General features: G+C 47.7%; 1 protein-coding gene across 2 annotated transcripts in view; it reads left to right on the top strand.

Annotated features, from left to right (window-relative positions):
• The window catches only part of LOC119382666 (Krueppel-like factor 5), a 73,672-nt gene that overhangs the window by 10,784 nt on the left and 36,317 nt on the right, over positions 1-26,571 (top strand). The window contains exon 1 of one of the 2 annotated variants that reach the window (XM_037650464.2): positions 22,595-23,049. The exons of the other annotated variant lie outside the window; for it this stretch is intronic. Coding sequence (XP_037506392.1) covers positions 22,849-23,049 — 201 coding nt within the window. The 5' untranslated portion in view covers positions 22,595-22,848. Of the gene's footprint in view, positions 1-22,594; positions 23,050-26,571 lie in introns of those variants that run through there. 2 annotated transcript variants of the gene reach the window in all.

Below are 26,571 nucleotides of genomic sequence, written 5' to 3'. Positions count from 1 at the left end.
GCTAGCGGCCCTCATTAAGGTTCATCTGGCGGGCAGAAACGGAGGCGCAAGCTTTGCCGTTTGTCTTTTCTTCTGCATCGTGTTTCTCTGTAGCCAATACAATGACGTGCCAGTGAACGATAAGACTGCAGGATCTGCCTGGCGAGGGGAGTTCCTCGCTCCGCAAGGGGGCGTTTCCAGTGCGGGCGCATGCCTGGCACGAAATGACATCCATCCATCCATCCATCCATCTCGGCGCCGCGCGGCGCGCGCGTAATGATCACGCGAATAGGCACAGCGACCGCAGGGTAAGACCGCGCGAGAAATCCTCATGAGCTCGCCACACGCGACAGCTCCGGGGCAAACCACGCCCCACGTGTCTTCTCTTCGCTTCCCGTAATTGACGGTCCGCGCGCTCCCGATGGCGGTCTAGGACATTGAGGATCCGGGACTCTGCATTCGTCAGTTTGCGATATCGTTGATGCACTGCAGCGCAACATGTCGAACTGCTGGAGACGCTCGTTCTTCCTCGTTTGCGCGTAAGCGATTCCTCGTGATAACTCTGTTGCATCGCGTGAGACGAGGCGTAGTATTGACCCTGCGTCGTCTCGCTGAAAATGCCCAGAATTCCTGCGGTTTATGTATATGCGTTATTTATGCAGGTGCATCCGTATTACCCTGTCGTCCCGTTTACGCACGGCACCCTGGTTCGGTTCTGCCTCAGAGCTTCCTTTCAGTGTCAGTAGAACAACCAAGTGCAACCTGATTGGTGGATGGTCGTCGATATTTACTATTGCTATACTTGTTCGAGCTAACATATGTTACTGTTGGGCACTCATCCCAGCGAGGAACAACTTATTTGCCCGGAATATAATTCCACCTTCGAGAGTTCTCGTGTGCTGGTCAAAACGAATCTGCGATTGTGCGTACACTGTTCATGTACGCACAACAAAGGAGACGAGTATAGGTATAGAAGTAGCTTTGAAACCAAAGGATCTTCAAGCCGTCAGGCTTATTGAACCTTTCCGTTGGTCCCCTGGCAGTTGTGTGCAGGTTGTCTATATAAGTAATGACGAGGGCCGCTATTCTGGACGCTGTCGAATGTAGCCATGCTGTCAAATTCGCCATCTCATCAGCTATGATTGGCCCAGAGGGCTGCTACCGGCCACTCTGACTGGCTGAAAATGTTCAACAAACAGCGCAGGAGTGGTCAACGGACAAAGAAGGGAACAAAGACAAGCGCTTCTTTGTCCGTTGTTTGCTCCTGCACTCTTTGAAGACGGATTACTTAATAGCCCAATCTCATACCTAGCTGAAAATGTTTCCATATACGTAATGCAAGCATTGTATATATGGCGGAATTCGAGTGTCAACAATAGCACCCTATAGTCGGATACAACTTCAGAAGTCCGGAGAGGCGCCGCCCATACGGCCGAAGCACGGCGGCCGATCGCCTCCGCGACTAAAGAAATAGTCCCGCTCATGCACTCGGCAATGTTCTCCGAAGGCGGGATCACTGACCGTCCGGCTCATGACGTTAGTGTGGAGAGCGCGCCCCATTGGTGCAGGCTTGTGTGCATCCGTTTTTGAGGAGAAAACGCCCCGGACTTCTATAGTTTTATCTGACCGTAGATATACTGTCAGTGGTCATGAAGATGATGACTACAATGGCGATGGTGGTAGTGCGGGCGGTAACATTAACGGGTGGTTCTAAACTCGCAAAAGCCTTGATTTATGAACGCAATTAATGTAGCACGAACCATAGCCGATTGAGGCATTTTCGCGGAGAAATTGAGCTGCTTTAGAAGCTATGTAGTAACAATACTCTTCGACACGATGACTTGTGAACGTAGATAGCAGCGGTAGAGCTCATGGAATAGTTAAGACGACGATGACAAAGCGCGAGTTCGATCATTGTGGCAGGACCGCGCGCAAAAAAAAAGGGGGGGGGGGGGGCAGTGAACACGCAGAACATAACGCTGTGACCTGTGAGTTACTGTCCCCCTTTTGCGTTGTTCTGCCGCAATGTTCATGAATCAAACTAAGAACTTTTGTACGAGTTCGATATTGCGACGTAGCAGCATTTAATCGTATCGCGCCTTTATTTTCGGCATCCTTTATTGCCTCGCAAACAGTGTCGACTGCATCAAACCATGAGTCTCGTAACTATTTTTATGATGGCTAGCTTATTGCGTAGTGCAGATTAACTTACATAAATGCAGCCCTGCATCGTGCAGGGAATCCAGTGAGTCAGTATAATGACAGTTATCTTGATTCCACTCGACTGAACTCTGCATGTAATACGCATGTCAAACCACCTGTGCCGTGGTGAATGTTCGTGTACCTGGCTCGGACCACAGCAAACGCAAACTGTGCACATTGTTGTCTCGTCCAGGGACCCGGGGGGTCCAAACACACTCGCTAATAAAGTTTTTCTGTCTGTCTGTCGTGTCTCGGTCGTACAGTCGGCGCAGGTGGCATTAGCCTTGATAAGGCACTTCCGCCTTGTAGGCGCATGCTCCTCAGTGGTCTGCACACCTACACTAAGAATCCTGTTTTTTTGCAAAGTATACACCGCATGTTGCAAGCAGACAGGATGCGAACTTTTCCGAAAGGAAAAGTGATTGTATGTGAGGTGCTGAGGATGCGAGACAAGCCTTCGAAAAAAAAAAAAAAAGGACTTTCAAAACAAAGAAACCACCCCAATTCAGGCCCTTTGCTCAAGAGAGAAGACGACGTCGGTTATGATATCCTCTTTTCGAATTCTCGCGCACGCTTGCGGCCTTATCGCTAAACGCAGGATGAAGCCTGTAGCACCTAGCCAGTCGAATCTCCTGTTGACAGAAGCTATGCTTTTTCTCTCTTTTCTTGCGCTTTCGACGCGCGTGGCAGCCTTCGCGAATTCTCGCGATCGGCCACGCTTGGTTGGCCAAGCGATCCTCGGCCACGCGATCATGGTGTCGCCGCGTTGAGCTCAGTCCAATGGAAACCGATGAAAAGGTCGCTAAAACTAAATACTGATATCGTTATTGTTGCAGATGTGACGGTATTCTATAGGTATGGATGCTACGTGAAGCACTTTGCAAGTAGCTGCATGGTTATCACGCATCTCTTCGGTTCTGTCTCCACAGGACGAACCATATGTACGAACGCGTTTGACACGTTTGCGTAAAACGAGCAGTTCTATCTCTGACGTCACCAGAGTGGGTGTGACGTCATCAGAATGGCGGTGACGAGAACAGTATGACGCCGATGGTATTACCACTGACTTCTAGTACTCCGACGAAGAAACATTACGATGTGTGCCTCTAAAGAGACATAATTTTAAACTCACCCGCTATTTGTGGTACATGGCGCAGTGTTCACAAGCTACAGACCGAAATGCGAAGACCACGTTAGTTATATATACAGATGTGCAGTGCGAGATAGACGCAGTGATTGTGAGACGGCCGCTAAGGTGATACGATTCTTGTGGAAGGAAGAGCAGCGAAGAAAAATGTATGCCAGAATTACGTTAATACGTCTTAATAAATAAATAAACAATAAAACAGACATTTACACTGTTAAATTATGTGTCATGAAATTTACATGCCGGCGCGACGCCGAAGACATTGTACACCACGAAAACGTTGCAGAAACGATATAACAGCTGCGAAACAACACGCAGGTGCCGGAGGCGCTTAAGTTTATCACCCGAATGAGGAAATGACTGCTCAAACCTTCGGTAGGTTTCAGCTGTGTTTACTGATTCAGCTTAAGCTGCAAAACGAACTAACCGCGAAGCTTCCACGACGGGTTACCCAGACGTTTGGAACAGCCAGTAAAATACGTCTTCCCTTTTTCCGAGACCTTCCGATATTACGCTCATCAAGCTGCTTTTCTCGCGGCACCAAGTAGCAGATGATCTGGTGATCAGCATTACGCACACGCTGTCAGTGAGAGATCAGAGTAATTTCGCCAAATATAATTATTAGTTTTTTTCCTCGTCAAAGTTCACAGCCGGCAGCACAGCTCATACGGTGAACTACATACAAAAGATGCAGTGGGTCCAGGGAAGGGCTGCGGCCGAAAAAAGGGGAGTTTCCTTTCCATTGTTCCCGTTCATACACTATTCGTCACCTGATAGCGAAGTGGGCTTGATTCGAAGAACCGAAGTGAGCATCCCAGCAGGCGGCACGGCGCGTTCCCTGCCGGGCCGTTGTTGTCGCCTGGGCTTTTGTTCCCACCCGGCCGCAACATGTTATGTGCGCGCGCGAACGGGGTTTAATTTCCCAGTTAAAAAACTAAAGGCAAAGCGGGAGCAACCAATGCCGCGGCGCGCGCGATTGACACAAAGACGCCGCCGAGCGTGAAAGTGCATCGCCTCTGTTCGAACCAAATGAAGCGTGAAAAAACGCACGCCCCTTCGACGACGCCGTGCCAGCGTCCTTTCTGCACTCGCCACCCCGCAAGCGTTCTCGGTGTACAATGCTGGCCGCCAAAGGAGCAGCCAACTCTACGCAAGGTTTATACTGGTATACACGAAAAGTGTACAGTGTGTATTCTGATTCACCCGGGGCATTATCCCCATGCTTCCTTTTTCCCCTACTCTACCTCTTTCTATTCTTCGTCTTCCTCCTTGTCATTCGCTCAAATCAATCGACACGTATGCGCTGGTGGAGGTTTTGTATAGGTATTATTAAGTCCCATATTCGGGCCGGTGGTTCGATCTACAGGGAGGTGCCTGGGGGAAACGTTATCCCATTTCCCAATTTTTCGCCGGGAGGGTGGAAACAATCGGGCTCGGCGTCAGACCTGTAACACGGCCGAGTGGTTGTCGGACGCAATACTTCTACGCAGGCAGCCCTTTTCACGACAAAGGGGCGGTCTGTTGGAGGAATTGTATCGCCAATAGACTTCGCTCGCGGTCAAGTTTCCCGACTTCGCTGGCTTCGACAATGGACTTTGATCAGTTTTTTTTTTTTTTCCCGCCTCTTTCTTTCCTCTTTTTCTTTTTCTTGCTACCCTAAATCGACTTAGATTTCCCGAACTTCGCTGGTCTCGTGTCCGCGTCCACAAAAGAGGTATTAGCAGTCTTTTGTGATTTGGTCAGTTTTATTGCCCCCCCCCCCCTGCAGTTCGTTGCTGGCGTTGTACGTCACAATGGACGCGGAAATAAGAGTAATATGTTCGCAAGAATAGTGCACCATTCATCGATCAGTGTTCACTTTCTATAACATTGAAAAAAAAAGCAATAAAAAACGGAGCAGCGGGAACTCAGTAAGGCTTAGCTGGCCACTATTCTTCAAGGCTTAGCCGACAATTATTACTTGGGAGTAGAAAAAGCTTATTTATTAACTTCGAAATTCTTTCATATTGTGTAGCCCCGTCGTTCCTTCGTTTCTTTCTTTTAAAATAATTCTCGAAAGCCCAACGAGCATATATGGTAGAGTTTTCTGCGTTTTTTTAACCGACGCAAGTGTTTTCTGTATAGCAACGTTGATCGTGGGTAATAATAGATCCAACACTACTGACTTACACATGCTCTTGCAAAATAATTCTTCGTGAATATGTGCCCAGGTCTTCGCATACGAATGAGAGCCCCTTCGGTTTACATATCTACAAAAATGTCACAGCCTTCTGGCCATCCTGGCGAATCGTTGACGCCAAATTTAAAATTTAAACTCTTAACGTAGTAATATCAAAAGCCCCGGCCCGTATTCACAAAAGCTACAGGTAACTGCCGCTCGAGATTGGCCGTCCCCGCGACACATTATGTATGTCGTTATCTTATTCGGCGGTATATGTAGCAGAGTTGGGAACACACATAGTGTTCATCAATTTCATCATTTCTTGCCTACACAAACGAAAAGGCGAATTAGCAAATCTGTAGTGGAGACGTGAGCTGGCCTTTGCCTCGTTTTCTTGTTGACTTTCGTATATAGTGAGAAGATTTAAACAAGATTTGAACCGAATTAAGACCACAAACTCCTCAAGGTGTTCTTACGTGAACTTTACTGCACTGAGGATAACTATCGGTCCACGATCGTCCTTGAGCATGTGTTTCTCCTCGTGAATGTGAATATATCACACTACGATAGACAAAAGCGAAAGATGCCATAAGGGCAGCAGCAGCCAGAAATGAGGGCGAGTCCGTTCACATCGTGTCAGCTCGACTTCTTTCTTTTTTCCGCCGGTCCAGGCCAACACGACAGCAGCCCAGAAATCACTGTCATCGTATGTCACTCCGGCCACACCTACGGTGACAACAGGCATTGCGTAACGGACAGCCATACAGTGTCAACTTTTTCTTCAAGCACATTTTTTTTTTTTTATCCTGGGTCGTATGTGCACTTACGCAATCTTCAGGTGCGTTCACACCCTGGCAGGCTTCAATAGTTCAATGTTCAATAGTCCAATATACATCAGTGCCGGTTTTCTGGGCTAAAGAGAAATCAGATTAGCGGTACATATAATGCGAGCACTCATATCTGTTCTGCCTTTAAAATGGATCTTTCGACTTGTGAAGATGGGTGCGGAACGAGGGACCACTGGTCATCGGGTCCAGTAACGCGACTCGTCCGAAGTGCGCACTCCACGTCAGCCGTTCTTTTGAAAAGCGGCACCGGTGTCCGTCCCAAGCACGCGCCTGGCGATCATTATCACCGCCGGTCACAAAAGGAACGCTAAAATCCAGACTCTTCGGCAGTTCTCCTGCAAATGCCTATTCGCACTCAGCACGAACACAACGTCGTCGTAACAGCTAGCTGCTGCAATCATGCTCCGCTGAATCGATTCAGAGCCAGCTGCGCATTGAAAGACGACCAACATAATAGACGCTCTGTTAAAGGTTCTCTGGATGTTTCTCTCTCTATCCTTCGAGTGGTCTTCAGACACTCATCGCCTTCTGCTTCATGTACTAGTTTTTTTGTCGAGCCACTTGCTCGTCGAAGCGCTAATAAATGCTAAGCTCCTGCTGAACGCGATTTAACTAAGATTCACAGAAATAAAATCGCGCTTTACTGCAGGTCTCGCCAGTGCTCAATAAGTGAGATCTATTGTTGAGCATCACTAAGCATTGCTAACAACGTCACACTATCGCGTGACAGTGTACATGTGCATGCCTATTATCTTAGAGAAATGCTTGATTCATATTGCAAATGTAATAGTTAAAGTGAGGTTCCCAGTACTGTATTGTATTGCATACCCGGCCTTGTTTCCTACTCATGACACGCTCAGTTGATGCCGCATGAATCTATCACCTATTCTATGCGCTTCAGTCAAATTCCAGAAACAAATGGAATCAAAGAACCGAAGCTCGCGCTTTACTGTATGTGCATTCGCGTTGTGCTTTCGTGGCCGTTATTTATATGTAACAGACATAGTGGACCGGCCTTCCTTTCCTTTCTCTCGCTTTCTTCGCATGGATGACAATATCTCTCGTAGAAAGCCTGGAAGCCACGGACACATGGGCGAGGCTGGCACACAATGACTACTCGCATTCTTCCGCAATTTCTTTCGCTTACATTTCTACGCTCCGGAAGGATGCGCATGGATTCGCGAGATATAAGCATACCTTTCCATCTCTTTCTACTCGTTCTTTGTCATGCCGGCAAGCTAGGAGCAACCGTCGGTCGCCTCTGTGAATATCACCAGGAAGGGAACTGTACCACGCGCACGCCACACCGACGCAGTTTCAAAATTTTCTTCGCAAGAAAGCACAATAAATTTAGAGACGGGCCAGCTCCCGAGAAGGCACTATGGATGGCAGTCGGCCGACCGTGCGTGCTGCCCCGAAAAGAGAGCGTTGAAAAAGACTCGGATCCGAGGAGCCAGCAAGAAAAGGACGTGGGCCAAGGAAAAGAAAGAAGCGTTGAAACGTTTATACGCCGGGAACAACGGGGACGCCGGCTCCAAAACAAATCTACTACTCTTCCCGCTCGGCACAGAGTGCGCGCAGCAAGAAGGGGAGCATCCTCCGCAGTAAACAACAAAGAATCAGCCGCCAGCAGCTCGGACAGGCAGGCTTTCGCTCCGGCGCAGACCGTCACGAAGGGTCCGGGCACCGCTACCGGACTCCCTGTTCACGGGTGCCTCGCGAAGAGCGTTGCGTATAACGTGGCTTCAGGTGAGACGGCGAGGAAAAGGGAGAGTGGGAAAGAGGAAGGGGAAACAAGATTTAGATTTCCTTCCAGAATCTGGGGTCTCGACAGCGCGCGCAACACGAAACGAGGCTTGCGTGTGGAACGGTTATTAGGGAAGACCGGGCCCGCGCGCACGCGGGGCCCACAATGAGTGGCTGGCCAAACAATGCGCGGCTATATGGGTCCCTGGGAAACGGTGACGCGGCTCTGAAAAGAGGGAAGAAAAGGAAGAAGGGGGAGGCAAAAAGAAGCGGTGGGACCTCGCAGGCCGAAAGGAAAGTAGAGAACATATCAAAAAACGTAGACCAACAAAGATGCTAATAAAAAAAAAATTGCGGAAAGGCAGGGAAGAACGTGCGGGCAGCTTCCAACTCCTCTTTCGGGAGATAAAAGTCGAGAGAGAGATTCGCGTCGTCGGCGTCCTCTTCCGGCGATAAATCCAGTGGGCCATCTTCGTATAGGGGCCTGTGCAATTCTTGTCGTTTCTTTCTTCCAACTCCATCTAGAGACGAAGAAGACCACGCAGACCGGCTCATCTTCTCAGCGACGTCTGCGCGGGCGATTTCTTTGTGGAAAGATTAAGGCAGTAGGGAAAGAAGGCCATCCCTTCTCGCTCCGGCATCCCCTCTGAGAATGCTTGGCGGGAGAGAAAATCGCACCCCCACCTCCTCCGTCACCGCCTGTGAAAAAGCACACGCGCGCGCGCGAGGATCCGCGAAAAGTGAAACTCAAATATTGGGGCCGACAACACAAGCAGCGGAGCAGAAAGAAGACCGAGACGGAGCAAGGTCACGATCAGCGCATTGCGTTTCGAAATTTATGGCATCCCGCGAGCCGTGCGCGACGATCAGCCTTCGACCTAGAGAGAGCCCGATGCGGTTTTTCTTTCAAGCCACGAACCCCCGAGACGGAAGTATTCGTTTGCTTTCGGCGCGTTAAGCGTCGTTCCTCCCCACTAGTGCCTTGCCTTCTACCGTGCAAGCTGAACCAAAATCCTCAGCGTGACTTGGTTCAGGCGCGTACACACAACTGGATGCGTAGCACCCCGCCAGCGCGGCGGACAATTTGTCAGCGCCAATGGACCGGACGGATCTGGGTTTACGACGGTATACAACCACCGTCTCCGCCACACGTACGCACGGCTTCCCTCTTCAAACAGGGCATTTTGTGCGCGGGAAATAACGTTAAAGCGCGCGAAGCCCGGGTGTGTTTGCGGCAGCGCGGTTGCTCCCCGCGCGTGAGATGGTACCGAAAGAGATGACAGGTATATGGGAACTCCTTCCTGCAGTTACTGCGGAGGACATCCAGGCGTTCGCGTCTTTGCGGTTTTGCGGGACCTATTTTGCTGCGCGTGGAGCGTGTGTCGGTCCCGCAATGCGGCATCTGCACGTAGTTTAGAAAAACGGTGTAACTCACGCTTAGCAACGGTCAATTGCGCGCCTATAAAGAACGCGCGTCCGCGCGCCGACTCCATCTGTTCACGACACGCATTCGCAAACAAGACAATCTCGTGGTCTCGTTCCCGACGTGAGTGCATGTCCTCTCGGAAAGGCGTCTGCTTTTCATCGTATTCCCAAAGGCTCGCCCACCACGGAAAGCCCTGTTAGGTTGGTAGTTTGTATACAATATCAATGGCGATATGAAACAGGCTGATTACTGGAGGAAGTCTGCGTCCCTGGGCTGAACACATTTAGAGGTTTGAAAGAGGAGGTAAAAGTAAATCGATCGCAAGAATCATGAGATCGGACTCCTTTGTTTTTTCAGACGACTCCTTTGTTTGAAAGGAAAATAAAACATCACTTCAAAAGCATATGTAAGAACAGTGGGGGGATACTCCAAAAATTATAGGAGGAAAAATGATCAAAAATGAAAAAAATAATGATAAAAAAGGGGGGGGGGATACTTGCTGAACATTAAGCGCAATGGACGGGACAAAAGAAGGAGCACACAGGACGAAGCGCTACTAACAACTGTGAACATTTATTGAAAACATAACCGCAGCTAGACAATGTGCGCATGTGCGCAAGGCTTCCGATGATCTGCACCAAAAGCAACAACACACAACAAAGCCAGGCGCGAGATACAACCCCGTGACAACAGCAACACGTGTAAAATGAAATAACCAAAACGACCGAATGATAGGTGGCACCTGGTTACACAGATGAATACCTATAACCGGGAAAAAACAAGAAACTAAAAGCTAAAAAGAAGATATCACTAAAGAGATACCGAAAAAAAAAACGCTTAAAAGTGGCCATTAACGAAACCCACTCCTTTATTGGGGCGAGAATCGATGGATGGCTGGATAGTGTGAGCATTTTGGGTTTTTTTTATTTAATAGGCGTTTTTGTTATTGCCAGTGTGCATAGCCGTACAGACCGTATTGTTGGAGAGATACATATAAACAGAGTATTTAAAGAGATGTGGAAAGACTTGCCTGGTGTTTTGCCCGGCAAACCAGTCTAGATGAACGACGTATGAAATGACACCCACAGATGTCATTTTATATGTCATTTTCGGACAGCGCTTGCGGCACTATGTGGGATAAGCTGTAATATTCGGTTGGACCACGTACTGTCCTCATGGACAGAACAAATATGGACTGGCCTATCAATTTTATAGAAAATGTGGTGGCTGATATATCAAGAGTTGTGGCGCCCTTATAGCATGCAGCCCACCGATGTCCACCATGCAGCCACGAGGAGTACAACAATGCATATCATTCATAAAGGCGCCGGAATGCGAACATTCTTTCTTCCTCGACGACACCGCGAAGACGCACACCAAAGGTGCAAACGAGACGCACATTTGTATGCGCCATGTATGTGTGCGTCGTGTCTTCCCCTTTCGTTCGCTTTAAGTTACCATATATATATATATATATATATATATATATATATATATATATATATATATATATATATATATATATATATACGGTAGAAAAACAGGTCGACAAACGTGCGAAACACAGGTTTTACTAACGTTTCGGCAGGAGGGCCTGCCTTCGTCAGAGGATTCACTCTGACGAAGGCAGGCCCTCCTGCCGAAACGTTAGTAAAACCTGTGTTTCGCACGTTTGTCGACCTGTTTTTCTACCGCATTTTCCACCGGATCCATTGAATTTCACCCCACCATATATATATATATATATATATATATATATATATATATATATATATATATATATATAATATATATATATATATATATATATATATATATATATATATATATATGCGCTGACAACATGGCATTCATATATCATGCAGATTCACGCGAACCCGCGAACACGACAGCAACAGCAACGTTCGACGACTTTACCTAACCCGAGTTCCCGCAACGTGGCGTCGTATCTGAACGGAAGGTCTACTCTCTACGTAATGAACCACATTTTCTTTTTCAATAAATGTTGTTTCTCTCTCTCTCTCTCTCTCTCTCTACGTATCATTATAATTTCGTTTCTTCGCGTCTACAGCTTCTTGTTAGCGCACAGTACGTCGGGTAATGGGTTAGACCGAAAGCTAGAAAAGCAGACTGCTCTGCGCTCGCTGAAGAGAATTTCGGCTTGCCTTTGTAAAGCAAAGCAATCAACAGCGCGAACAGGACGGTCAGCACGTATTTCATTTTAGGCATCACGGAGAGCTCGCAAGATGAACGTCTTTTCGTTCCTTCCACAAGTCGAAGTTGCGCGTATGCGCGCAACGCGCCGCGAAAGCGTCGTTGCGTGTTAAATGCGAGAGGGCATGCTGCAGGGATCTCATCGCCTTCGTGGGTGGGCCAAGGGCCGTCTCCGCGACCAAGGTATGCGCTGCAGCGCTCTTTTGTTCGTCCACCATCTTTATTAGAGCTGCCCGCCCGAGAATTGTGCGACCAAGGGACATACATTATAAGAGCGTGACAAGGTGCTTTCTCTCGGATGCTTAGCGAATTAAAAGCGTTAGAAATTGTTTATTTCCACAAATAAGTACAGAGTATACACGTGCGCAAGGTCCTGCCCACAACAGCCCTCACGACCCCCCCCCCCCCTCCCCAATAACCATCCAGTACCTGCTCTATTGGCGCCCGTGAAGAAATCATATAAAAACGTTCCCCCCTGTCCTACAAAAAGCATAGTTACCCCTTCAAAGTGTAGGGGCGAGGAGGAGAGCGCAGCGTGCATTCTAGATTCCAACAGCAGCAATCAGTAACGGCAAAGTTGTAAGCAACTGTGGGCAGGAGAGCTTTCGTATGTGCACTAGCTTACGCAGAGCCGCCCAACCTTTCATCCGAAATCCGCGGCTATGAAAGCGCAAGTGCTGATGCGGAATATGATGATGATGATGATGATGACCTTTATGATTGGCTTACATCCACTCTGGGGGATTGGCCAAGAAACGAATAATTTATAGGTAAATGTGGTCACATATGAAAATGAATTATAGAAAGGTGGAATATAGTAATAATGCTAATTTAAAAATTAAGAATCAAAACCGCCATGATTCAATTAAGAATTATTTCAGAGGCTCTTCGTCGTCATTCACTCTGAGATGTAGGAGCTTTCATGGCCTGCGCCCCGCCCCCAAGATCGTTAGTGCGAGTGATGCCCCCCTTCCACTCCGCCTCTTATACTCCATACCCTTCAGCCCCCAGTGTTCAGGATTGTGGGGAAAAGAAGTGAGTTCAGTTCAACTTGACTACAGCATTAAAAAACCCCGGCACATTAGTTGCAGCAGCGCGGAATATTACTATTGGTAAAAACTCTATTCACCACCAACAAAAGCACAGCAATTATTCAACCCGCAATGTTATGCAGGAATGTATCGAAATTGTGGGATAGCGAAGATTGTCACTGTTCAGAAAAAAATCACACAAATCGGACCAGCCACATGCAGCTACACATCAGTGTGGTTAGTGATAACATTGGTAAACAAACTTGACAGTCCATAACCGATCCCCATCTATAGCTTGTGCTTGCTCTGGTGTATACCGGATTTCGTATGTTAAAAGCAGCAACATGCTGAAAAGCCCGACCTTATAATTGGCGTAGGTCGTTTCTCATTTCAGAAGCAACATTATTTAGCATGCTTTGGAACCGCCACGTTAAAAAATTGTACACAATATCGATATTGCTGTAGAAAAGTTGTTACTGACCACGAAGAAGCTATACCGTGGCATGGTTTTGGAGAAGACGACGACGAAGGGATAATTCTGCGCCGATAACCCTGTCATTTCATTCAAGTGATACGTCGATATAACTGATCTGAGCACATTTTAGCGTGAATTACCATAACACGGTTTAAAAGTTTTATTGTACAAAGTAAGAAACAAAACATTCCGACAAGAGTTTTGATGGAAAAGGCATTCCCGTGCTGCGAAAAATGTCATTATGGTACAGCCTGACTGAACGCTGGTGTATTCCAGACATTTCCAGGGTTCCACGGCACATATTTCCGCAGATCTCCCAAGTCTAAATCGACTGGTCGGGCATCTAAACTCTATATCTACAGTATAGCTATTTAAAAACTACGTATCAGCTTACACTGCTTCATTCTAAGCGTTGTACAGGTAAACGACTCACTTTACTCCGAAACTCGAATTCTGGCAGTAGGAGCCGTATTTCTGGTGACTTCTGTCCCACTAGCGGGACTGCTGCAGATCACCATTCAAAAAGGAAACAAGACGAAGAGCAGACATGACGCAAGCGAACAGAGCGAAACAAAAGGGGTATGATGTCAGCATAGACATGTTTTCTCGGAATCCTTACACGCCCCCCCCCCCCCCCACCTCGTCCCAAGAGTAAGAAACCTAAAAAAACCTAGTAAAAAATGACACAGGTAACTACTGGCGAAATGAGCGCGCGGCGAGCGGAGACCAACTCGTGCGCGACACAATCTACCGCAGTGGGACGTCCCAGCGGCGGCTCTCTCTGGATTCCGAACCCCGCGGGTGCTTGTCACACGGCGTTTAGTCAAATCGATCGTGGCACCGTTCGCTGTGGAGCGCGCACGAGCGCGCGTGGGTTGCCACCACCAGTTCCACCACGCATGCAGCAGCAGTAGCGAAGATGGGTGGGCGGGTGGGTGAGCTCAGCGACGCGCGATGCGTGCCGATTGCCCCTGTGAACCACCTCCGCCGAAGCATCGGCGCGCAGACGGCACCAATGGCGAATCGCGTAGTCGGCGGCGGATTTCAGAAATGCGCATCGCATTATTACGCCAGGCCCGACGGTCGATCGTGAGCGTTTGCGGCGAACAGCCAGAGTCGAGCTCGGAGCGACCAGCGAGCAATACATGCACGTATATGTATGTATACATGCGCGGCAGGCATATACGTACGTGACTCCTCCTGTCCTAGGAAGCAACAGAGCTTCTCTCTCTCTCTCTCTCTCTCTCGCGACTGCGCGCACAGACGCACGTACGCGCCAAGCCGAGCGCGAGTAATCTCCCTTGTCAGGGCGACATGGGATCCATTTAGGACCTTCCCAATTAGCATAACGAGTCCGGCGGCGAGAGGCTTGCGTTCGCTCGGCCGTCCAGGTCTGGCTAGCTGCGCTGCCATCGGACAGTCGCTGATGCTGCTGCTGCTGCTGCTGCTGCTGCTGCTGCTGTTGCTGCCGTCGGCTGCAGAGCCCTGCAAAGTTTGCGGGACTCCCGAAGGCAGGAGGTGGCATTACGCTGGTGGTTGCCTGCTGCCTCTGCTGCTTCTCAGCCAAACTGGTTCTTGCGCTGTCCCTAATTGCCGTACTTTTTTGGGATGTCTTTTTGTTTAAGCACCCCCTCCCCCTTCTCTCTTCTCGCAGCGGGGCGTCTCGAACGAAAATTGAAAGCCCCGGCTCGCGGCTTAGCGATCGGTCTTGTGTGAAGCTGCTTATAAAGCTGCGCTTGTGGTTGCTGCTTCTGCTGTCGCCCTTGCGCGCTGCTGCTTGCTGCTGGCGTTCTCGACTGAGAAGAAAAGACCCTGGCTCGACGGCTGGGCAGTCATTTCCTCAACCCCCTATCGCCCCCCCCCCTTTTTTTTTCTTCCCCTTTTCGAGCACGAACGTCTGGGTGCGTGCGCGTGTCGATTTCCTTTTATCTCGGGCGCTTATCTCCTCGACTCTGTAACCTCTTTGCACTCCAAAGAATATACTTCGAACCACGCGATGTGCGTATGTGCGTTGCGTTTGTGCGCACCCTCTCTTCTGCAGACTTCCCGGGGTGTGTTGTCGTGCTGTAAGTCGAGCAGCTCGAATGTATCACGCGAAGATCACGCAGTCAGTCATGTGTTTATGGAGCGCGAGGCCGCGACCGCTTTAGGTGCTTGCTCCTTACACGCGTTTATTCCGATACTCGCTTTTGCTCTTGTTTGCTGCACGGCTGCCACCCCGAACAAAGAGCGTGAAACAAGTCCAGAATTAATTTCTGAGTAAGTAATGAGCGCCCGCAGCTAGTTTCTGAGGGACTGCAGGGTCGTTGTCTATCGCGACTGCCATGATGCTAGTTGAAGGAAATTCATTGACGGCACTGAGTGCATATATATACGTAACTATCGCGCTGTTTGCGCTGATTCATTACATCTTGTCATATCTCCTATACCGAACATGTGGCGCGCTATGACCAGAAGCGGCATCGTTACCAGAAACTCGGTAACGATGCCGCTTCATTTTACATTCTTTTCAACCTGCATTAAAGGGTCAGACAGAGTAACTGTTACTCACATTTACATTTACCCTGTCACGCTCATTTACAGCAAGAATATGTGTAAGGTATCGTGTTTTCAGTATTGATCTAACCATATTTACTGAGAGACGCTAGTCCAGTACTCAGGAGCTGTGTACAAATGCGAGAATAGACATCAAGCGAGACAGAGAGAGCTTAAGAGAAGATGAAAGGGAGAGAAGTAAAGAGATTACCTGTTTCCCCCCCCCCCCCCCCCGCTAGTTGCTCGACTTACCGCACGAGGAAACATGCTTGCACCGCATCAGACTAAACGTCGCATAGACCAACTGCTTCACGAGCAAGATTAATCAGTCGGACTCACCAATGTGCGTCCAATGTAACGTCCCAGAAGATCACGTTCTTTGTGAATGCAAGCGATTCGCAGCACAGTCTCTGAAGGCGACCTTGCATCTTCAACGGGGCTCGTGCTTAGACATATTCCGGGCCCATGGCAAAACAGCACCTGTGCGCTACGTTCCACGAAAGCGCTGCTGACTTTCTTGCGGGCCACGAGCCTGAATGAAACTTTGTAAATGGTGGTCTACGTTCGTGTGGCTGTGTGCGTTATGCGTTTGTCAGTGTATATATCATAATCGTCACCCAGCACCTGGAGCAGCGTGTCAGGCGAATAGCCAGGCAAACATCTCCAGCTTTTCATTAAAATGTTTCTCTCTCTCGCTGTTCCTTAGGCTATTCTATGCACTGACTGACAAGATGAAAAAGGGGAAAAGAATAGGACAAAAGAAGAGGCGATATGAAATGAGTACGTCAGCAAGACGCTGAAGCTTGCTACAGATAACGAGTATAGTGTTCCACAGAGCCCCTATATAAATTACTTTTTAAAAAAAAGCTATTTTAGTTCGGCATACTTGTCTTTCTCAATACAAAGGAAAGTTCACAATTTTGTCATGACATGTATAATTTTTACAAGGCGTATTATGTGGATTTGTGCGCATGATAATCACTGAGCGATTCGGCGTATGGGAGCATAGGCGTGCGCAGGGTTTCCCATCAGGCAGGAGGAGGGGGGGGGGGAGCAAATTTCTTTCGCAGCCTCCCTTCCCCACTTCCTGTTGGTCGAGTCCAAAAGACATGCTTCACGATGGATCACAATGAAAATCAAACGATGACGTGCTTTTCACAATGGCCTGCGTTTGGTGCCTGGCTTTCCGGGAGTAAAAATGCGAAGTAGACAATTCTTGGATAGCAACATCTGGAGTCATTGGCCGCCATTATTGCAAAAACATGCGTAGCCATAAACCTGCTCTTTAAAGAATGACGTGGCAGGTACGACTGAGTAACAGTATGAGGCAAACTTTGCCCCCCCCCCCTTTAGGTGATTAGGGGGTAGGGGGGGGGGCATTTGCACATTTGTGCAAAATTACCGTGCAGTTAACTGCGCATTCTTTTAAAAAAAGCTATTGTTTTGTTGATTGTCACAACTTGGGGTAAAACGGCGCAAGCAGCTTTGTCAACCAATCAAATGCATTCATTCTTGTAATGAGTTATTATTTACTTGACCAAAATAATGTTCAAAATTTATAATGCCTGTTTTCTGGATAGACGCAGACTAACGAAATCAACAAGATTTGCGGTGTCATTGTTGGTGAAAGGCAACGAAGCGCCATTTGCTAAAAAAGTATGAACCGGGAAGTTTTTGTTGTAAACACGTAACATACTTATTGCGTGCAATATATGCGTCAATGGGTATTAATTACGTGGTACAAATAGGGCGATTAACCATTGTTTCACTTATTTTTAGAGTTTTGAGACTTCGCAATTTGATTGACAAGAACTAAAAGTGAACAACAAGGAAAAGGTTACGAGGCAAAACCACATGCACACGCACAGAAAAAAAGTCCTCTGCCAACCATGCGGCGCACCTTGCGTACGTCCACATCGTATCGCAGTTTCATTCACTTTCAAAGAGGAAGTATCGACACATATCTGGCGGATCAAACGGACAGAAATCCAGAGGATACGCATACACAGACCTCCCGACCTTTTTCCTCCGCCCTTTTCCTCCGTTCACTTAAAGCCATTTCCCAAAGTATACGCGTGTCAGTGTGCAGGCGGTTTCATCAATTATATTTAGCATGTAAACTTAGTACGGTGTTTTTTGACATTGCGTACACACCAAGTTTGGAGGAACGGGGGAGCAAACGGCTGGTAGCATAAAAGAGCCCAAACTGGTGTGCAAATGAACGCAAGGAGGGCGTGGATCTTTGGGTGCAATTAGTCATGCATGCCAGCAGCAAAACTTGTAACAACACCCTAGTGATATGCTGATGATACTGACGAAGGTGACTATGACGCGGCAATCTTGATAATGACTAAGCAGAATTGAAGTTGACCATGGGACGGCTCAGCTACAATGAAAATGACGTAGCAGGCAACTTTCGTGAAGTCCCTCGTATGGATTTTACATGTTTACTTAGTCAATACCTTGAAAAGTTCAGCGAGTGGCCGGTTGATAGCTCGCCCGGTAGATGGCGCCGCTATCAAATGGAGTGCGGTATGGCACACAGATTGCACATTAGTGAGAAATGTGAGTACCTTGAGAAGCAGCCACACGTGGCATCGGACCTGTGTATTTATTGTACATAAATAGTGATCGATATGGGGTACTGTGAAATATCATACGGTGTGGGAATAGTCTCACTCAGTCAACAATGACCACAGTCAGGAAACTTGATCCAGCGAACGCGCTCAAATTGCGCTGTAAGCACACCGTATGTGTGTATGTCTTTATTTTTCCTCGGTGCTGCTTTGTGCATGCTGCGAGAATTGAAATTGACTATGAATGACTCAGTGACTATGAAAACGTCGGAAGTGAGTTGGCAACTTCTGTCGAGTCACGTGGGTAGAGTTTATGAGGGTTTGGGCGCTACATATGTGACATATGTGAAGGTCAGCAAGCGGCTGGTTGATGGCGCGCCTGATAGGTGGTGCTACCATCACATGCCCATCATTAGTGCAGACTTATTTGCATAGTTCTATGCTGAACCTGTTCTTTTTACTCTGTTTAGTTAAACATCCTACAGAATTGTCATATGTCCCATTTCGTTGGTGGCTGAATACAAAGCTTATTGAAATGAAAAAAACTATAAAATAAAAAGAGACGCCCTTTCTGTCCTGTCCTTACTTTTTTCCTTGATGGTACGCGTCTTTTTGGTTTTTCAGTAAGCATGTACCAACTAGCCCAACAAAAAGTTCTATTAAGAGAATAATTGTTCGGCACATCTATTACCACAATCAACATGGCCCGTTTGTGCGAGTTAGACTGCAAATGTGAGTGCAGAAAGTAAATATAATTAAATTTTAACAGCAAAGCTGTTTAGCAAATCGTTCCTTGTTCACCTAGTGCCAACAAACTATCATCATCGTAAACGGGTATGCGCCACAGAAATCAGGTAAATCCCGCTACTCATCACTGGTCCACTAAAAATGAAGAAAACTATCATTATCATAAACAATATGTGCCACAGAAATTGGATAAGTCCCACTACACGCAACTTCCACTAAAAATGAAGAAGGGAACAGTTAGCCAACAAATGGCTGCGAAGCGACGGCGGCGAGCCGTAGACCCGTACGACGAGAGAATACTAGGGAACGAACGGGATAGGCAACGGCGGCTGCGAGAAGACCCCGAAGCGATGGTAGGCCTACGCCAACGACGACGTGCCCGTAGGTCTATGAGAGGTGCGAAAGCTTGATTTCAGCGCGAGGTTCTGTCTGTGGAGTTTGGAAATCCGTGTCTCGTCTGTGACTGTCCGTGGTTTAACGCGAACCTCTCCGCGCTGAGAATCAACCTAGAAACAACCTAGCGTCACCTAGCTAAAGCCTAGCTACGACCTAGAAGCAACCTAGGAACAACCTGCATCACCCTAAGGCCTAGAAACAACCTAGAAGCAGCCAGATTAGCCTTCAGAATCATCCGGTTCCTCTGTTTCAAGTTGCGTGGTTTAGTGCAAGCTTCGCTTGCCTTTTTTTTTTTTTCTCGTTTTCTACTCCTCCGCTGAACGTGAAACCGCGCTGCTTATCGATATATATCCAAGGAGGAGGCCCATAACATTGCACGTGAGATGATTTCACTCTGACTCCCCGTCCACGCTATCTTGCACGCCTAACACACGATCGCCTTGACGCTGACAACTGCTTTCAGTGTGCTTCATTTCTTATCTGACGTTGTACCGGTCTCGGCGATATGATGAAGACACTGCAGGTTTCAGGCCAATGCTCGTCAAGTCGCGAGAACAGAAACAGGATGTGAGTGAAAAGGCGCCTTGTTCCTCTGTATGCGGTTTGTCTTTCCGAAGACTGTCAAAAATGTCTTAACTATGAACTTTTTTCAAGGAAAAATAACAATTTCGTCGTGGGCATGCTTATAGGCTCGGAGGACGCCCATGAGATTTAAATTCTCGCCGATCAGCAGTTAATTACCTATGATTCACTAATTATCCTTAAAGCTGATGACTTCACGGCACATATTGCAATTGAAAAATTGCAACCAGCGAACTTGCAAGGTGTCTATCCACTTGAAACGAAGTCTGAGTATGCATGGCGCTGATATTGAGATATGCCGTAAGAAACTTCCAGTAAAAGACATGCGGCAAAAAAAAAAAAAAAGAACTTGCGGTGATATTTAATGTTTGTTCCACACCATTTCGTAATAAAAAGCTATTTTGCGCGCTGACGCACAAACGTAACTACAACGCTATGTATTTCGGTGCACACTTTTGGAACGAGTATACCTTGAAACTGACGCCACCATGAAATTTCGCACAAAGTGGATACGCCTTGAAAACACGCCGGTTTACCATTCGTCACTTGTAGTATGCGCCGTCACGTAATGAGTTATAAAGTTAATCAATGACCATCGGCCTATTTATTATGCCTACTGCAGGACGAAGGCCTCCCCCAATGATTTACGTTTTACCCTTTCTTGCACTAATAGGTTTCATTTTACGCCTGCAAATTTGTTAAATTGCATCACCGTACCCAACCTCAGCCGTTCTCGGCTGCGCTTCCCGTTGGTTGGTGTCCATTCGGTTCCATTAACCGACCTTCAGAAGGACGTCTTGCTGGTTGAGTTGGTAATATACCATTATTAAACGTAGCGCAAGACAACACGGGCAAATTAAAGTGGCAACATACACAGCGCCAACCGACCACCAAATATCCGTACCATAACGCATAGCGTGACCCGCTCAGGTACTGTTTGTTTCCCTTGATGTCAACTAGAATGTCCGCTACACCTGTTTGTTCTCTCAGCCGTTCTGCTGTGTTTCGACGTCTCAATGTTACACCTGTCATTTTCCGATCAGTCGCACGCTGCGCATGGTCCTTAACTCCGTCTCGTGTTTATCTCTTACCCTCCAAGTTCCTGCGCCGTATGTTATAGGACTGGCAAAACGCACTGCTTGTGAATCGTAGTCGATTTACTTTTGATTAACGTGATTTTAACGTTTATGGACATCCACCCTACATTAGTGTTCGAGAAATTTTCTTTTTAGAAATTTTTGGTAGTCCTCGGAAAAACACCCGTATTAATATATACTGTACTGGCAAAATATGATGCCATCGCGAATAACAAAATAAATCTGATGCGTAGCTTCGAAGAAAGAGACACAATTCCACTGGCATGCCGTGTGTGACTGCCAAGATACCTCTACGAGTTAACATCCGGCGGAAGCAAAAAAGTATCCGCTCGAGTGGCGGGCCACGTAGCGATTACCGACGGGATGCTCCGGTCGCGCAATATATATGTATTACGTATTACAATAGGCACATTGTCCCGTAATACCGGGGCGTTGCTTGCGGACCCCGTGCCTTTGCTCAGGCACACTGAATAAACGACTTAGGCTACAGGACACGAGCAATCTTTCACAAGAACTGTAGAAGCTTATGGCTCAAAATGATGATCACATATAATTTCATTTCGCGAAAATACGCCCATATATGCCAATGGCGTAGCCAGAAATTTTTTCGGGGAGGGGGGTGGGGAGGGTGTAACTATGTGTATGTTCGTGCGTGTGTTTGTATGTGTGCCTGTATGTACACACATGCAAAATTGCAAAATTGAAAATTTTCGGGGGGGGGGGGGGTGAGCCCATCCGGCTACACCAGTGATATATATGCCATGCTTCGCTGCGCAAATGCGTAGAATGCAATGACAGGCAAAAATACTCGTACGCAACTCAAGAAGACGTCACACAGGAGTATTGAGGATTTGAAGATCCGAAGACCTGCGCTCATACATGCGAGCTTTCTTCTTAATATATTAGGCTTCCCTTAACTCTCAGGCTATTGTATGACAGCTCTTGCACAGGTCGTGCTGAAAGCGGGGAAAGGGGTGGGGGGGGGGAGGGAGAGGTGGTATTGTGAAGGGAAGAACCACGCCATTTCGTGAACTCCTAATAGATAGCACGGGTCAGCGTTTAGAGGGACAGGAAACGAAGAGAGATGGAAGAACTATCGGAGCCGAACATTTCTATGGCGGCTATAGGTAGCTACCGCGTGTTCATCACCTAGCCACTAGGGTAAAGCTAGGGGCACTACGCCACCACAGTTGTAGGACGGAGTGAAGGAGAGAGGAAGTGAGAGAGCGCCGCCAATCAGATGCAAGCTGCTGTACTAGGGAAGGAGAAAGAGAGAGGAAATAGCGCGAGCGAGAGACGGGAGCGTCTCCTCCGTCGGTGAGGAGGAAGCGACTATAAAAATATAGAAACACCTCTTCTTCGGGCAAGAGTGCGGGCCGCGTGTGTGGAGAGGGAGACGAGAGCAGTCGCGAAGCAAACAAGAAAGGACCATTGAGGCGTCGTCGTACGCGCCGTGAACATCTCCCAGCGCGACGGTGCCCGTACGTGTGTGCGCGCGCACGTGTGTGTGTTCCATGATTTTGCTATCCCGTGCGCCGAGGTTCGAATCCCGTGTTCCGCTCGCCGAAAAGAGACGCGTATCCGATACGGTCGCCAGCGAACGAAACGGAGTACCGATATTATAACTGTCGCGTTTAGGACTCGGCACGAGACTTGGCCCGGGAGAGGTTCGCATGCCTGCCGACTATGGAAACCACCGGCGCGCTCGCAACGACAGCGGCGGCGTTAAAGGATTGCCGACCGTGCGCGGAGGAAGTTATGTGCGACGACATGGTCTTCGAGCCTGACCAGATTGTGCCCGACTGCAGTTCGCCCATCGGCATCGTCCGTATGTTTCAAGACCCTGAACCTCCCGCGCCTGCCGCGGAGCGACGCTGGAAAGTGCAGGTACGATCGATGCCTATCGCGGCGATAATTAGTCGTGCCCAAGCCGTTAATTATCGTCGGGCGAAAATTGGCGATGTGGTCGGTACAGGATTGGGTGGAGAGGGGGCGTAGTGTACGGCGTAATCCGGACCGAAAACGAGTTGGCTCGGCTCCCGGTAGATGAACCCCGATCGTAATCGTGCGAGACACTGTAATTTTCGAAAGCGTGTAATTCAAAAGACACGTTTAAAAACGATCCCAGGGCGAAGAAATCAAAATTAAAAGCTTGGAACAGAGCGTACAACTTCTTTTTTTCTTGCCTTGTTTGCATGACTTTTTTTGTATATTTAGTACATCTGTGGTATGCGTACGAAATATATAAAAATGTTGTTTTTCAAACATGCGGCGAGGCACGGGTTCCCGAACCAGTCGCTCAGACCCGTTTCCTAATTGTAAAGATAGCTTTCCCGCCATACATTTTGCCCGACTAATGGTGGCGTATTCATTTCGGTAGACAGCGTGCGCAAGCGCAGTCTGACTAAGCCATGAGTGGGAAAATGTAGACATTACTTGCGTTATATTAAAATCAATTAAAAAAAAAAAACAAGCCACGTCATGTGTAGCCACACCTTTGTCCACATTCGAACCATGAAAAAAGTGATGCCTAGTGCAAGGAATCGCACCTGTGAATTTTGACAGGGGTCTGTAATGCCCGGCTACTAGTCAGCACATTGTAATGAAATGCCAGGACGTTGCTTAGCAAGACCCGTGGAAGGCGTTCATCTTTCGGTGGTTCTGGGTTTTGAAATTCAGGAGGTATCAACTGACCAGCGGTCGATACGTGCAAGCATCAGCGCGGAAAAATCAATGAAAACAGCGAGGTATACAACGGACATAGAACAAGCGCTAAGAACTGAAGTTTATTGAGAAAAATGCTCCAGAAAGCTTTTTGTAAGGCCATCAATCTAGACGCAGAACATATATTTTATACATAACCAGTTATCAAGTCTGTCAAGGATTGCATCACTGAACGCAACGATGGCATTGCCTTTGTAAATAGTTTCTTGGTAACAGATAAAATGTTTCTAGAGCTTCTATTTATATTCGCTGTTTGTTTTCGTCGGAAGGCGACTTATTTGTGCAGAAGTCTAGAATGTGCGCCGTTGGCGTCGTTTATCAGAATCATCTGTCTTGCGTAAAAGCCATATACATTGGGCAAAAGGCTACTGCGTGAACGAGCGTCTCCGCCAACCTAATACCTTAAAGGGAGGGCCGAGCTCCAATGTTTTGTTTAATCTCATTGTAAAGCCTGCGAGGGAAAATCTTTCCCCTAGCGAACTAATATCACAGTCGAGCACAGACCTCGTGAACATACGGAAGCCTTCCGTATATGTAAGCTAAACGATGATCGCCTGTTGGGGCGATCTATCGTTTTGTCAGATTGCGAAATGCACACGCTTAACGATTGTTTCCATATGACCTGGAGTCCTTCGCATATGACCCGAGTCCTTCGCAGCACATTGATGTAGGGGCAAAATGCAGTTACACCCGTGCACTTATATTTAGGTGCACGTTCAAAAGCGAGGCCGTGAAAATTAATACGAAGTCCCCCACTATGGCGTGCCTCATAACCACATCGTTATTCTAGCACGTAAAACCACGGACTTTAATTTTTGATATATCGTGTATTAATTATTTGTGTGAGCTACAGCAGGATGCGCCTGTTCATTAGGAAGATAATTGATGCAACATTAACCTACACGGAATTGTAGCTACTGGAGTTGGCTGCATAAGCGCTCAAGCAGTAATAAGGAAACTTATTAGAGCAGGGTTAAAGGGGTCCTCGAACCTTTTTCAAGCCCCCATTATTTAGTTGCGGGTCGCGTGCTATCGCCAGTTGCTGAGTTAAATGCAACAAAAACGGCAGTGATGGGGCTACTCAGTACGAAGTTGCACTTAGCCGAGAAGTTTCAAAATACTATAGGGCCTTTTGTATATGCGGTATATAAACGCGTAGGGTCCGCTGTAGCCGCATATTCAATCTTTATAATATCTCTGGATGTTGCGATGGTAAGCGCGTTTTTAGCAATACCTTTGCCATCCTCTTGTTCAGTTCATATGACCCCCATTCTTAAGTTTTCTCTCCACTGGTAAAGATCACCATTTGTGCCAGGGCAGGGGAGGGGAGGGGACACGGGGGGAAGCTTTACTCCTCCCATAATATTTTCTCCGCCACCCCCAACTAGCCACCCCCCCCCCTTTTGCCCCTTCAAGAGCAGACTTGGTCACAACACCAAACGCAAGCGATCTATCGAAATATGCATAACGTACAGGTTTACGCAGTTTGCGATAAGAAGGGAAGATATAGCTCGCATAAAAGGTTTCCATGCGCTGTTAGCTCTCATAGATATCATTTGGCTCAGGCACAGCCGAAGTGCTCGCTTGGACCTTCGAACGCGTTTATTTTTCGGTCGCCTTTGCTCGTATAGGATTGAAATCGAGCCGTACTCTGTGACAGTTTGCAGTTTGAAACCTTCTGGTTATGCGCGGTGAACGCTGAACGCTGCCATGCATGCTAGCGTATTACTTGTTCTCTCTTTCCTCCTCACCTTCTCTATTATTTTCCTCCTCTTTCCCTTTCCCCGCGTAGGGTAGCAAACCAGGTACAACCTGGTTAACCTCCCTGCGTTTCCTTCGCCTTTCTCTCTCTCTCTCTCTTGCGCGTTTGCTCGCATTCACGCCCGAACGACTACGGCGCTTAAAATTTCCACTTCGAATGCAGACCTTCTGGCGTCTTGAACGAGCGAACCCTTTCCCATCTGCGTCGCCGATAAGATGTTTATTTACATTATCTAGCCTATCTGTATTTCATACGCACATCGCGTGTCACGGCGGAAACACGCTTATCTGCATAGCGGACCCACGGTCGCCCTCCGTTACCAGAAGAAGCGTGCCTTGTTTGACACTTCACCGTCGCTGATAAGGGCTGCGCGACATTTGGGCACACGCTTCGTTCGCTATCATGCTTTGGGGGCTTTCTGTGTAAACGTTCTTTATACGCTATAGGCGCCTAGATTATGTAGGCTAGATTAAAGGTTTTCTGAAAGCCTTCCTAAATTTCAGGGCGCAGTTACTTGACGTATTACAAACGTTTGCAATTGTGTATATAGTTGGCCATTTAGTGAAACGCACGTGTTATACAAGCGGACGGCGTGTATCAGGCTAAACTGACATGTTGCAACACCGTCATCACTGCACGTTTTTGCTCATTACAAGGCACCTAAAGGAGCCAAATAGATACCGGCCAGGAATTGGGCGGCACATTCAAGATAAATGTACACAAATAGTCTTTAACACATGTTATACTTCATCCAAAGAACCTGTATTAGTATAAGCGTCTACGCACTCGGGCAAATTAGCATTCCGTGTTATATCTTAAAATTATTGAATCTGCCAATGTTGAGAACAACGAAATGTTTACTGATACTTATGTTCGCAGCACTGTCCCGTGCTAAGCAATGACAATCATAGCCTATGTATTTC

This window comes from Rhipicephalus sanguineus, chromosome 2, assembly GCF_013339695.2.
Source record: "Rhipicephalus sanguineus isolate Rsan-2018 chromosome 2, BIME_Rsan_1.4, whole genome shotgun sequence".
In the NCBI taxonomy this organism is placed as follows: Eukaryota; Metazoa; Arthropoda; class Arachnida; order Ixodida; family Ixodidae; genus Rhipicephalus; species Rhipicephalus sanguineus.
This window is presented reverse-complemented; position numbering and strand designations above follow the sequence as displayed.